Source organism: Euprymna scolopes, chromosome 38 (assembly GCF_053919585.1).
Source record: "Euprymna scolopes isolate OS-2025 chromosome 38, ASM5391958v1, whole genome shotgun sequence".
NCBI classification, from domain to species: Eukaryota; Metazoa; Mollusca; class Cephalopoda; order Sepiida; family Sepiolidae; genus Euprymna; species Euprymna scolopes.
The window spans coordinates 19,068,130-19,083,573 of NC_136519.1; the positions used below are offsets into that span (position 1 = coordinate 19,068,130).

The 15,444-nt window shown below is 31.1% G+C and overlaps 1 protein-coding gene across 5 annotated transcripts in view; it reads right to left on the reverse strand.

Annotated features, from left to right (window-relative positions):
- Nucleotides 1-1,406: 1,406 nt before the first annotated feature.
- LOC145263083 (DBH-like monooxygenase protein 1) overlaps nt 1,407-15,444 on the reverse strand; it is a 414,483-nt gene continuing 400,445 nt past the window's right edge. For 3 of the 5 annotated variants that reach the window (XM_080119961.1, XM_080119959.1, XM_080119958.1), the window contains 3 exons: nt 15,312-15,423; nt 5,952-6,005; nt 1,407-2,168 (listed from right to left, as the gene is read on the reverse strand). In XM_080119961.1, coding sequence (XP_079976087.1) covers nt 2,034-2,168; nt 5,952-6,005; nt 15,312-15,423 — 301 coding nt within the window. In that variant the 3' untranslated portion in view covers nt 1,407-2,033. The remainder of the gene's footprint in view (nt 2,169-5,951; nt 6,006-15,311; nt 15,424-15,444) is intronic. The other 2 variants (XR_013864474.1, XM_080119960.1) reach the window with 1 other exon arrangement.

A 15,444-nucleotide genomic window follows, 5' to 3' on the forward strand; every position in this document is an offset into this window, starting at 1 on the left:
ACAAACATTAATGGCTACATATGTGCATACATGTTTCTGTAATCACCCACGTTGGGGGATTACGTCTTCAGGCCAAGAATTACCGTCGAAAGTGATATTTCCACCAAATACATATTCCTATTTCGTTTATCAAGTTAGAATGCAACCTGACTCCCACCCAGGTTGCATTCTAACTTGATAAACGAAATAGGAATATGTATTTGGTGGAAATATCACTTTCGACGGTAATTCTTGGCCTGAAGACGTAATCCCCCAACGTGGGTGATTACAGAAACATGTATGCACATATGTAGCCATTAATGTTTGTATAAATACAATTAATATACCTGCTCTGTTCACTCATTGAGCACTATTTTGGTAGACACATGTTGTTTCATTGGATGTACTTCTAGGAAACTAAACTCTACTGGCTATTTATATATATATATATATATATATATATATATATATATATATATATATATATATATATATATATATAACATAGAAGCTTACTTACAGCACAGCATTTTTTGGCGCTTTTACACTCTTGCGACGAAATTTCGGAAATCGTAAAACTGAATTTCACATGAAAACAATGGTATCTATATATTCCTCGTATTTTTAAGATGATTATATCCAAAAATTACGAAAATCGATAAGGTAGAAAACTATTTATTAAAAAAATAAAAAATAGAATTTGATGAAAACGATCGTAAAACACAGGAGAGTTCGAAAGGGAGATACTATTCCGTTTTGATTTAAACAAGATGGCGGCAATTTTTTACCTGCTAACACAATGAAAGTTTTTTTGTTTAATAATTCAGTAATATTCGACTGCATAATTTCGACTGCATAATTTTTAAGCTAACATTGTAATTTATTTGAACTGACAAAAAAAAATCAGTTGAAACCATTGTTTTTTTTTATCTGAAAACTCCATTTATCGACTATAAAATCTCGTCCCAATTCTGTAGAAGCGCCCATTTATTTTTGGTCTCTATGATCCCCACAATGATAGAGTTGCAATCACTAAGGAAATTGATCATCCCTATCTGTTCATCTCTCAACCAACGTTCATGTCTGTGATTTCAATGTTCACAATGTTGAATGACTAGGCTACTCAAACTCAAACAAAACAGATGAAGGGAGATTTTGTCAGGATTTCTCCTTTGCTCATTCTCAGTTCTGTCTCCATTAAGATCTTCTGATTTATTGTTTAGCATTTTTAAAATAATTAGAATTTCGAAATAAATTACAACAGGTATTTTTTTTTTGTATTTATAGGAACATTTATAACTTAAAAAAAAAAACTTTTTTGAAAATTTGTAACTGTTTTTCAAACAAACTTTTCAATGAACAGTCATTATATGAAAGAATATGACTTTTCATAAAATTAAACCTTCGTAATAAATAATAAAAAATCATTGGAAATAATAAACTTTAATAACTTAAATTCTCCAAAAGTGAACACAAAAAAATCTCTTCAAACTCATTGAGTCCATCAAGTATTTTTTTTTTACATAGGTATCACCACATTATCAAGGCCCAGAGGCCACTCAAGGATAAGGGTTAAAGAGTGTACAGTAGAAGTTGGTCAATATAGTAATCATTAGTAATGAAAATTTGGTAAATTTAATAACTTATATGGAACGGCTCATCAAGAACTTATTTACCTTAGACTTGAACACAACCATATTGTAGTCAGCTGGAAAGCAGGAAAACGGAAGACAATTCCACAGGCGTGCAGTTCTAAGAAAGAAGCTTTGTTCATGGAATCTACGTTTAGGTTTAGGCACAGATAAAGAGTGGGGGGAATTATTGACAGTGTGTACAGCTAGACGAGTGTTTCTTGTGAAAGTTTGGCGAGGGGGGACCATAGATTGAAGCTCAGTTGAACACTTTCCATGAAATTTAAGTTCGTTTTCAGAATACATCTATATATATATATTTTTTAATAATTTCAAACACAAATCCGAGTCCATATTTTTCCTTTATCGTTGCGGTTATTTCAGATTTCAAGTAATATTCTTTATTGTACATTCCATCTTGTCTTAGATGAAATGGAAAAAAGTCTTTGCCGGTTGAAATCTCACGGAATCACCAAAATACAGCAGAACCCCTGCAAGGAGTAAACTTTTCAAAGAAAAACCAAACATGTTTAAGACACCAATTCCTGCTTTGGATTCCTGTAAAAAAAAAAAAAAAAAAAATAAATAAAAAATAAAAAAAATAATAATGTAAATATAATAATGATAATCTTCTAAATATTAATTTACTTGTCCATACTTTCAGTGTCAAAAGAAATCATCATCGCGAACATTAATTAATGAGAAACGAATTACCTTCCTTTATAGTCGCTCTTTATCAGTTAAAAATCATTAAAACCATCCCCTCTCTAAAAATTGTCAAAACCCCCCCCAAAAAAAACCCAAGGCAAAATAAAAAAAATATGGCTGTCTGCTTTCCAGATGTAGAAGACACAAGAAACGTGAAGACCGAGATCTATGAAACAACAGATCAACGAGAATGGAACAGCTGAAGTAGAAAACATCATACAACTTATGAACAAAGAAAAAACAAAGCTCCCATCCTTAAGAGTGGAAGAAATTAAAAGCAGAAACACAGAAAGTAAACAAGCTCCTCCCATACATCCCAACAGACACTATTAAAGACTTCAACAATTTAATTTATGCAGGTGTCAAGTCAATAAATATGAAGTTTAAAGCAAAAAAAAAAAAAAAAGACCTGGATTGAAAACGAGGCTGGAAATTCAGACCAACAAACGTAATCAACAATTCCTCCACTATCAAACAACCTTGAAGTTGACTGCACAGAAATGAAAAAGGCAAATCTGCCTTCGATCCCACTTTAAACCTAGCAGTCAACTGTCAATGAGAAATCTCTGATGATGATTCGTGTGAGAACTCCTAGTGAGTACAAATAAATGATAATATTAACAATAATAACAACAATAATAATTAAACTAATTGAAATACAGCAAAAGACAAATAATTGAACAGACCATACCCTCCCCCTGCGCACTGAAACCCTACCCATACAAACTCCAGATGTAGAAGACACAAAAAACATAGAGACTTAGATCTATGAAATAACTAAACAACGACAATGGAACAGCTGAAGTAGGACTCAGCAGTTTTCAAAAACATCATACAACTTATGAACAAAGAAAAAACAAAGCTCTCATCCTTAAGAGTGGAAGAAATTAAAAGCAGAAACACAGAAGGTAAACAAGCTCCTCCCATACATCCCAACAGACACTATTACAGACTTCAACAATTTAATTTATGCAGGTGCCAAGCCAATAAATATGAAGTTTAAAGCAAAAACAAAAAAATAAAAAGACAGGAAAAGGAAATGGACTGAAAAACCTGGATTGAAAGCGAGGCTGGAAATTCAGACCAACAAACGTAATCAACAATTCCTCCACTATAAAAACAACCTTGAAGTTGACTGCACAGAAATGAAAAAGGCAAATCTGCCTTGGATCCCACTTTAAACCCAGAAGGCTACCCCTCCCAAATTTAGGTGAAGAAACCAATTCGTTGTGCTGTCATGCCAACAGTTTTTTTTTTTTTACCGATTTGACCCCCCCCCGCGTTCAACAGGATCACCTCCAACTAATAGCATCAAATGGCCCCAGTAAATCAAATTAACTTATTAAATTAAATTTAAGCGCATTTCTATATAAAAAAAGTATGCACGAGTAGCCGTTTTTATTCCAGATATAGGCAGAATGCTAACAGCAACCAATCGGGCCACTCACTGAGGAAATCTGACTTCTTTAATTTCCGCAGGTTTCAAATATGAAGTTTAAAGTAAAAAAAAAAAAAATTAAAAAGTCAGGGAAACAAAATGGACCAACAAAACCTGGATTGAAAGTGAGGCTGGAAATCCAGATCAACAATCAAATCCTTCTTAGATAAAAGAAAAATCCAGGTTGCCCTTGATGGTCATACATCAAAACATCATAATATAAATGCAGGTGTGCTACACGGTCAATCTCTGGACATTTATTATTCCTAATATTCATAAATGACCTCGCTGACAAAATTTTTTCTGAGATGAGGATATTTGCTAATGGCGCCATGCTCTATAACAGACACAAGAGTAACACTAATGGACACATCTTTAAGGAAATTTCTAAAACTCTGCCAACAGGTTTTTTGTTGTTTTTTTTTTACCGAGTTGAACCCCTCCGCATGTTCAACAGGATCACCTTCGACTAATAACATCAAATGACTTAGGGTTGGCGGTTCAATGTGATTATCAACCATTATGACAAGATGATCATCATATCGTATGAATCAGAAGATTCTATTGTTGGCATTGATTTCCCTGATGTTTTTCTAGTCAGAATTTTTTCTGGAAAGACATCAAGGATTACAGGAGGGACCACGTGAAGGTTGCCAACATCCTACGTGAAAGTGATTTTTGTGGGACGAACTGAATTCGAACTTGGGATATCGAGATCGTCAGTCCTTGTCATTAACCACTAGTCCACCGTGACCTCCCAGTTAGACTAGCTATAGAATATGAAAGCAACAAGAGCATAAAAATGCCCCCTTTAAGCGCATAGAACATAATCTCAGAGTTATCCCATCGATTTTCCAAACACTTCATTTGAAAACTTGAGATCAAATAAAAACGACAATGCTACGATTTTTTCGACTATTTTCATGTAGACAGATTGGTATTTTTATTGTTTAATTATTTTTATAACTAAAATTGTTTCTTTGTGTTCCTTCGTTTTAACCTCATCTAAATAATTTTAAACTTCTTATAGGTTGAATGTACTTTCATTTAAAAACAGAGACATATCGCGTGTCCGTTGCAAAAATTTAATCTCATCTCAAACGTTAGATTGCATACACTATATCAATATCATGATAGTATTAGATGTCTACTGTCTACTTATATAAGGTTGTATGTGAAAGTGATTTTTGTGGAACGAACAGGATTCGAACTTGAGACACCCACGTTGTCATTAACCATTAGACCACCGTCACCTTCCATGAGTGACGTTTCAGATAAAAAAGAGTGAATTGTTGTTTTCTGGGTTGGAATGTATCCATCTAACACTTATCATTGAATGATTTTTAACCTTGAAGTACTTTTCTTTAGCTATTTACATCAAATGGTTTCATGCATTGTCTGGTGCAATTTCCACAACAAGCCAAGAATTATCTACATTGTTAAAAATAAACTAAAACATTTTGTTAAAATTTGTGGGATTTAAATTTTTGTCTTTATGAGGTGTACACATGCAGCCCATGGCAACACACCAAACAATAGGGTCAAACTGTCAGATCGGACGACAAGGGAAAAGGTCAACTACTTGACACGTCCACCGGTCAGGAGATGCAGCCCTACAATCAAAAGCAGACTGGAGGAGGAAATTGCAGATGCGTCAGGCAGCTGAGAGATAAACGCCGACAAGTGTGGCTCTGATTGACGCACCCCAGCCATTCCATTCTCCTCCATTCTCTAGCTGAAGGCACGCATTTTATGACGGCCAAAAGAAATATTTTCATATTTTTATACAAACGAGTTGATGAATTTGCTTCGATTATGCTTCATTTACTCATAATTTTTATACACCGTCCAAGAGGGAGGGTCGAGTGGTTAAGATTTTAAATTAGCACATTTTTTGTATCTCATCCGTTTAGGGTCGAAGATTCAATGTGATATCAACCATTATGACAAGATGACCAGGATTTCTGAGTGGGTTATGGGTATCTGTTACACAAGCTTTAAGCAGTTGTTAAGAATAGATCGAATAGTGAAGCTTACTGGTCCTCCCTTTTTAGTAGTCTACATGAATTTAATCAAGAAGTTTAACTTAACAATACTTACCTTTATTAGGGTTCGAAAATTCAGAAGTTATTTAAACGACTGTTGTAAAAGAAAGTTCGTTAATATTTATAGGATTGAAATTTGTTTTTACTCACAATTCCGAATCGTAATATGCTGATATCCTCGGAATTGTGTACGTGTGTTTTGACCTGTAAGAAAAGAACAGACATCAATTTTAAGTTTGCAGTTTTTGTTAAGAAAAAAATTATGTATTAAAAAAAAAAAAATTAAACTCGCAATTCTTAGAGTATTAAAGTATTATCAGTTTACAAGAACAAAAATACAAAATATAATTGCGTTTTATAGAAAATAAAAGTTATCTCCCTTTAAGTATAAGGACATTATTCTACCACAGGGGTCTTCTTGAAAGTATACTAAATAGTGTAATGTGAGCATGACCCAACCTTCGATGGGCTTTTAAAGAGCGTACTTATATTTTGTGTACAGAAAGTTGTTAGTTGAGACAGGTCATTGGTACCGTCGGTTTCAAGCCCGATAATAAGGCCCGTTTAAGGTATCCTTATCGAGCTCTATTCAGCCATTGGCTGAAGAGAGCTCGATAAGGATACCTTAAACGGGCCTTATTATCGGGCTTGAAACCGACGGTACCAATGACCTGTCTCAACTAACAACTTTCTGTACACAAAATATATATATATATATATATATATATATATATATATATATATATAAGTTGAAATTTACAATCAAAATTTAGAGTATTCAGTCGAACAAGAAATTTAGTTGTAAATTTCAAATTTTAATTACAGTTTTAATTTTCTTTATATATATATATATATATATATATATATATATATATATATATATATATATATAAGGAAAATAGAGAATTATTAAAATAGTAATCAACGTTTCGTCCCTATTTCAGTGGACATCATCAGGAGTTCAACGATCGGATTTACTGATAGAAACCGCTTGAGAAGAATATGACCGAACAACAACTTTTGGGCACTATAATATACAACATGCCAGCCAAAATATAAAGTATAAAGGACCGCTCGGCAAATTGAAAAGGTATATAAAAAAAATAAATCAGAAAAAAAGAATAACTCTGTTGTGTTCAATCAGACGTGCTTGAATAATGACTTGCTGCCAATATATATATATATATATATATATATATATATATATATATATATATATATATATTAGTATACTTGGGCAGCATTTTCTTATTTATGCACGTTTCATTGAAGAGCAGAGACAACTCTTGTTTGTTTCTCTTAAAATACATTTTTTCTTTTTGACGGACTTTTAATTTTAATTGTCTTTCCATTCAACTCACTATTTAATTTTTTATTTTTTATTATTTTTTATCACTCGCCTGAGGAGGACCTATGGAGGTCGAAAACGTTCGCGAATACGGCAAATTTCTTTTTACCCTCGAACAAAATGTTCGGAAATTAGTCCGTCAAAAAGAAAAAATGGATTGTAAGAGAAACAAACAAGAGTTGTCTCTGCTCTTCAATGAAACATATATATATATATATATATATATATATATATATATATATATATATATATATATATGAACTTGAAGAAGATCATTGATGTTACATTTCTCATAGACAATTTGTAATCTTTGGAGTGTTTCAGGCTACTATTCTCATCTTTAGTGTTATTTTACAATGTTTCGGTCGATGTTACCTTCGACCTTCTTCAGATGTACCCTGTCGAATTTAGGAATCTGGCTTAGACGATTTCAGCCATTATTGCACAGAGGCAGTATGGCACTACCGATCATTTGAGCGAGCATGCAAACCTACTGCTCTGATCCTGAACATCCTCTCATATTGTATGTGATGGCTGTGGCCATGGACGGACAACGTTGCACACATATCAATCTCTGGGATAAAACTAACCTGTCTCATGACAGTCTAAACCCAGCTAACATTCCCTGTCAGTGGTGAACAATCCAACATTTGGCGAATTTTGTTTCGCAATGATAGGAAGAGCCGATGTCGAAACATAAAAAAGTGACATTGCTTTGAACACAATTCAGTTATTGTGGTAACTTTTCTAACAGAGCTTTGTATCACATCCAAGAAAGCTGGAAGAGGAGGCTGGTTGGATTGGTGGATAGAGTTGGACAATAGAGTACACAGTTGAAAATATGTAGAAAAAATAAGTAAACGTCTGTCTACAAGAGTGCTTTAAACCACTACGTCCCAGCATAATAACTCGTGCGCTGTAAAAAAAAATAATAGAAGCCATTTAATTTCTTTTTCTTAATAAGGAAAGTTAATTTGATTTTATTTATCAAAAACATTTAATTTCTTTTTCTTAATAAGGAAAGTTAATTTAATTTTATTTATAAAAAATATTTTATTTCTTTTTCTTAATAAGGAAAGCTAATTTAATTTTATTTATTAAAAATATTTAATTTCTTTTTCTTAATAAGAAAAGTTAATTTAATTTTATTTATCAAAAATATTTAATTTCTTTTTCTTAATAAGGAAAGTTAATTTAATTATATTTATTAAAATATTCAATTTCTTTTTCTAAATAGGGAAAGTTAATTTAATTTTATTTATCAAATATATTTAGTTTCTTTTTCTTAATTAGGAAATTTAATTTAATTTTATTTATTAAAAATATTTAATTTCTTTTTCTTAATAAGGAAAGTTAATTTAATTTTATTTATCAAAAACATTTAATTTCTTTTTCTTAATAAGGAAAATTAATTTAATTTTATTTATAAAAAATATTTTATTTCTTTTTCTTAATAAGGAAAGTTAATTTAATTTTATTTATTCAAATATTTAATTTCTTTTTCTTAATAAGGAAAGTTAATTCAATTTTATTTATCAAAAACATTTAATTTCTTTTTCTTAATAAGGAAAATTAATTTAATTTTATTTATAAAAAATATTTAATTTCTTTTTCTTAATAAGGAAATTTAATTTAATTATATTTATTAAAAATATTCAATTTCTTTTTCTTAATAAGGAAAATTAATTCAATTTTATTTATCAAAAACATTTAATTTCTTTTTCTTAATAAGGAAAATTAATTTAATTTTATTTATTAAAGATATTTAATTTCTTTTTCTTAATAAGGAAAGTTAATTTAATTATATTTATTAAAAATATTCAATTTCTTTTTCTAAATAGGGAAAGTTAATTTAATTTTATTTATCAAATATATTTAGTTTCTTTTCCTTAATTAGGAAATTTAATTTAATTTTATTTATTAAAAATATTTAATTCTTTTTTCTAAATAAGGAAAGTTAATTTAATTTTATTTATTAAAAATATTTAATTTCTTTTTCTTAATAAGGAAAGTTAATTTAATTTTATTTATTAAAAATATTTAATTCCTTTTTCTAAATAAGGAAAGTTAATTTAATTTTATTTATAAAAAATATTTCATTTCTTTTTCTTAATAAGGAAAGTTAATTTTATTTTATTTATTAAAAATATTTCATTTGTTTTTCTAAATAAGGAAAGTTAATTCAATTTTATTTATCAAAAACATTTAATTTCTTTTTCTTAATAAGGAAAGCTAATTTAATTTTATTTATTAAAATATTGCATTTGTTTTTCTTAATAAGGAAAGCTAATTTAATTTTATTTATTAAAAATATTTAATTTCTTTTTCTTAATAAGGAAAGTTAATTTAATTATATTTATTAAAAATATTCAATTTCTTTTTCTAAATAGGGAAAGTTAATTTAATTTTATTTATCAAATATATTTAGTTTCTTTTCCTTAATTAGGAAAGTTAATTTAATTTTATTTATTAAAAATATTTAATTCCTTTTTCTAAATAGGGAAAGTTAATTTAATTTTATTTATTAAAAATATTTAATTTCTTTTTCTTAATAAGGAAAGTTAATTTAATTTTATTTATTAAAAATATTTAATTCCTTTTTCTAAATAAGGAAAGTTAATTTAATTTTATTTATAAAAAATATTTCATTTCCTTTTCTTAATAAGGAAAGTTAATTTTATTTTATTTATTAAAAATATTTCATTTGTTTTTCTAAATAAGGAAAGTTAATTTAATTTTATTTATTAAAAATATTTAATTTCTTTTTCTTAATAAGGAAAGTTAATTTAATTTTATTTATTAAAATATTGCATTTGTTTTTCTTAATAAGGAAAGTTAATTTAATTTTATTTATTAAAAATATTTAATTTCTTTTTGTTTAATAAAGTTTACAAAGATATTTAATTTTATTTGGTTTAATAATGATGTTTTATTTCCCTTTGTTTAATAAAAGTATTTAATTTTATTCTGTTTAATAAATATATTTAATTTCAATCTGTTTAATAAAGATATTCAATTTTATTTTGTTTTATAAATATATTTAATTTCCTCCTTACTTGATAAAAAATCTTTTATTTAATTCTGTATAATAAAGATATTTATTTTCATTCCGTTTAAAAAGATATTTAATTACACTCTATTTAATAAATATATATAATTTCATTCTGTTTTAACAGAATATTTAATTTCATTCTGTTTTATAAATATATTTAATTTCATTCTGTTTAACAAAGATGTTTAATTTCATTTTGTTTAATAAAGATATAAAATTTAATACTGTTTAATAAAGAGATTTTATTTAATTTAATTTCTTTTAATAAAGATATTTCGTTTCATCCTGTTTAATAAAGATATTTAATTTCATTTTGTTTAATAAATATATTTAATTTCATTCTGTTTAATAAATATATTACATTTAATCTTGTTTAATAAAGATATTTAATTTCATTCTGTTCAATAAAGGTATTTATTTTTATTTTGTATAATTAAGATATTTTTATTTATGCTGTTTCATAAAGATCTTTTATTACTTTTTGTTTAATAAAGATATTTAATTTTCTTTTACTTAAAAAGATATTTGATTTCATTCTATTTAATAATGATTTTTAATTTTATTCTGTATTAAAAAGATACTTTCTTTAATGCTATTTCTGATGATATTTTATTTCCAATTGTTTTATAAAAATATTTGATACTATTCTGTTTAATAAAGATATTTTTATTTTGTTTATTAAAGATATTTAATTTAATTCTGTTAAATGAATATATTTCATTTCATCCTATTTAATAAATATATTTGATTTCATTGTTGCAATATTTTGGACTTGTAATGGGGTAAATATTTAATTGCTGCCCACATCAGCAAAATGTGGCACAAGGCCGGAAAGTGGGAACTCCGCAGGCTCCCCTAAAGAAGGGGCACTCCTGCAATTTTAAAAATTGCAATTTAAAAAATTTTAAAAATTGCCTGAGTAACCCCGTTGGCATTCCCTCTGGGCGCCTCAGGCAGCAAGCAATAAACTTGCTCCACTGGAAAGCCCAGTGGCAAAGCCTGGGAGGGTGGACCTCCTAGGTATTACCCAAGTGGCGTGCCTCAGTCCAACAGGTGCTGGATCGGTTCCCGGGCCCTCACCTGTTGGGCTGAGTGTCAAGTGACGAATCCTTGACGAGTACTACTACCCTGTCTCCCTGCAGCCAAAGCCACTAGGAGACACATCCCCATCAGATGAAGTAATGGGGGTATGATCCCACACAGTCGGACGATTCTATTTATAAACGATGCTGCTAGGAACTGACGAATCGAATTAATTCACGTTCTGCTACCAACCAATCAGAAACCAGAATTGCTTCATAAATATTAAACCTTTTCTGGAGCAATTTCACATGTTTTTTTTTCCCCGTCTCGACACGGTAAGAATATTTTGCTCTGTGGAATTGTCTACTGCAAACAAGTTACCTCTCAAAACTTGTTTAAAACAACGAACCATCTGAAACTTTTATGAAACTAAACATGGCTTACACCTCTGTTAAATAAAGATATTTAATTTCTTAATACATGGCATAATCCCTGTTGAGACAATTCTTGTCATATCACTGAAGTTAAGCAACGTTCAGATTGGACAATTCTAAAATGTGTGACAATTCTAAAATGTTGGAATCTCATGTTCTTTATGTACTCTCTGCTTATCTCGGCATCGTTTCCAATTGTCTAGCACTTTTCCTTGTCACTGGATTCAAGCAGTGCCGATTCAGGAGAGGTGTGGTTGGAGATTACGCAACCTTTGCCTTAGAATTATACATTCAGCTACCCTTACAGAAGGTATTCATTATCTCTTGAGACATTAAATCGAATGTCTTAATTATGATTACACTTCTCAATTACAACTCTAAGTAAAAGAAACATCTGAGTTCTCAACTTTGTATGTGAAACGGGATTTTCTAACTTGAACATTAAAAATTAAAAAAAAAACTTTAAAAATTAAAAAATATTAAAGAAACTAGTAAGGGTGCTGGAGGTAAACGTTTTATCTGAGCTGACGTTATCTGCCTGATAGTCAGGGACCCGAATATTGGATTAACCACTAAGGAGGTTGTCCTATCAGCAGGTGCAAAGTACTGTGGCTGCTTTATTGCCATTTGGTGAATGGATTCTGGACCATGCAGTAGCTTCTGGTGGGGCCTTTCGATGTCATATTATTGGGTAATTGTTACGGCTTTACCTTTTCATGTGCTACAAAAAAAAATATTTCTTCATTTCTATTTCTCTCTTACATTCCTCTCTGCTCTGCTTCAGGCATGTCTGTCGACCTAGTCCACAAATCCCAAAACACCATCATGAAAACTCTCAATAAAAAACACACAATTAAACCTGGATCTCCAACTTCTAACGTAGACTCCCACTACCAGGTCTCCTTCTCTAACATCAACCTTCCAGAGGTTGAAACCCAATTACAGGAGACTAAACCAGACATATTATTTCTAATTTAAACTGGCATTGGACAAACCATTTCCCTAGATGAGTTCGTAATTAAAGGATACTCTAATTTAACTTCCAAATCTGACCCCCAAGATCGCCATGGGCATGGAATATGTGCCTATATAAAAGATGGCTTTCCATGTGGACGGGACATCTCCAGAGAAGATCCTAACTTACCCTATATATGCACTAGCTCAAACTACTGCATTTATATTTTCTCTCTATCGCCCCCACAACAGTGGAGTTACTATCTTTAAAAGCATATCTGAGAAAATTGACCACGCCCTATCTGGTTATCCTTCAGCTAATATTCATGTCTGTGCAGACTTCAATGTTCACAATGTGGAATGTTTAACTCACTCAAACGACACCAATAATGAGGGGAGGTTGTGTCATGATTTCTCCATTGCTTATGACCTCACTCAGATTGTTCACGAACTCACCCGTGTTCCCGATATTGACGGCCAGTATGCAAGTCTCCTAGACCGCTTTCTCACAACTTGCCCTGAACTGGTTTCAGCTTCTGTTCTGTCTCCACTTGGATCTTGCGACCCCTCAGTTGTATCAGTTAAGATAAAAATGAATTGTAATAAGTCCCCAGATGTACCTCTCCATTGTACAACATATCGATACTCTATGGCTGACTGGGATAGCTTTGGCACATTTATATCAGATCTACCTCTGTGTTCCATGTCTAAAAAGGATGTGTCCTCTATAGTATCAGACCTGACAGAATGGTTAATTGTAGGTATAGACCGTTTCATACCCCCGAAAAAATTCCAGCAAAAACCTAACAGTCAGCCGTGGTTCTCTCTGGAATGTGCTGCTGCCATTGCGCATAGAAATCACTTTTTCCATTGCTTCCAATGTAATAGATGTACTGAGACTAAAGCCGCTTTCAGAACTGCCAGCAACCACTGTAAAAAAGTATTAAAGAACGCAAGAGAGTTATATGCTCAGTCCGTCAAGTCCAAAGTAGCTGAGCAGTGGCTTGGTTCCCACCAGTTTTAACAAATAGCAAACAGAATCCTAAACAGAAGCGTGTGCTCTATCCCAACTCTCAGAAAATGGACAGGTAATCTCGTCAGCATCAGACGAAGCCAAACTCTTTGCCAAGAACGTTGCAGCTAATTCTAACCTTTGTGACCAAGGCTGCCAACCTTCAATATTTCCTTCTGTATCAGAAAACATGCTATGTGATATACAAATATCTATACGTGATGTTGCCAAGCTAATCAAAAACCTTGATTCCAGTAAAGCAACCGGCCCTGACGGTATTCCAATTATAGTACTCAAAAGACTTCAACCAGAACTTGCGCCCATCCTTACAAAACTATTTAAACGTTGTCTTAAGGAGAATTGCTTCCCGTCACCCTGGAAAATGTCATCAGTATGCCCTGTATTTAAGAATTCAGGTGATCGCTCATCTCTCTCACAGTACAGGCCAATAATCTCCTGTGCGTCATGTGAAGTTGCTGGAATCTGTGTTAAATAGAGAAGTAATCAACCATCTTAGCAAAAATAAGCTTCTTAGTGACACGCAATATGGTTTCCGTTCTGCTAGATCTACAGCAGATGTGCTTACAGTTATATTTCATAGGATTAGCAAATTTCTCGACAGAGGCTACCTTTCTAGGGTAATTGCTCTTGACATATCAAAGGCCTTTGATAGAGTATGGCATAAAGGTTTACTTCACATAGGTGATGCCTATGTAAAAAAAAAAAAAAAAAAGAGTGTGTTTCGGGCATGTTCACTTACATATTGCAGCAGTAGTTAAGAAACACCAGGCACAACTGCCTCACTGACAAACACCTTCAGATAGAAATAAATACGGAATAGGTTGGTTTATGTGGATAAAAATTCTCCTTATATAATCTTTGTTTTTATATTGTTTCATTGCAAAATTCCATGAACAAAGTTTTTTTCTTAGAAGTGAGCGCCTGTGGAACTCTCTTCCGTTTGCCTGTTTCCCTCCTCACTACAACTTGGATGTCTTCAAGTCCAACATAAACAACTTCCAGTTGAACCCCCCCCCCCCAAATCTTCATTACTAGCGATTACTACGCTATTATCCCATTGATTACTGTACATGTAATAACCCTTATCCCCGAGTGGCCTCGGGGCCTTGATAAGTGGTGACTTCCTTGAAAAAAAAAAAAGGCTTTATAGGTAGAAAATATTTTTGTGATAGTTGTGGCAGAAGAATTCGAAAAACTCAATAGCGTAACACCATATCAAAAAAGTGGGGAACCGTTGCCTTATGGATTTGAACACCCTGGATGTTACACATCCTCAATAATACAACCCAACTGTAACTGATCAAATTCCTGCTTGTAATTCAATAGCAACTGTCCACATACTTTTGCCTCGTTTTCAACAGACAAAAAAATCACATGATATAATCGATAAGCAGAAATAATATTAAACAAATATTACAAAATCTGAAACTTAAATTACCTTAAAAAATTAGACAATTAAAATTATAAGTATGAGTACAAATATCTATTTTTTATAATAGGTGTGACGTGAAAATATAAAAACTCAATAGTGTACAACCATTTAAAAAAAAAAGGCTTGGGAACTATTTTTCTTGAAACTCCAAAACGAATGTAAAATCTGAAACTTTCAATGGTTTCAGAAAAAGGAATTTATGAACCGTTTAACATAATCTAATTTTGGACTTACGGAATTTCCATCGGAACAAAATGTCAGAAAAGAAGAGTTTCTTCCAATGCCATTGACTGACTTCTCAAATTCCTCGGCGACCTCCTGTTTCTGGAATTGGACAACGTTCTCACTGAAAAGAGAAACGAAACGA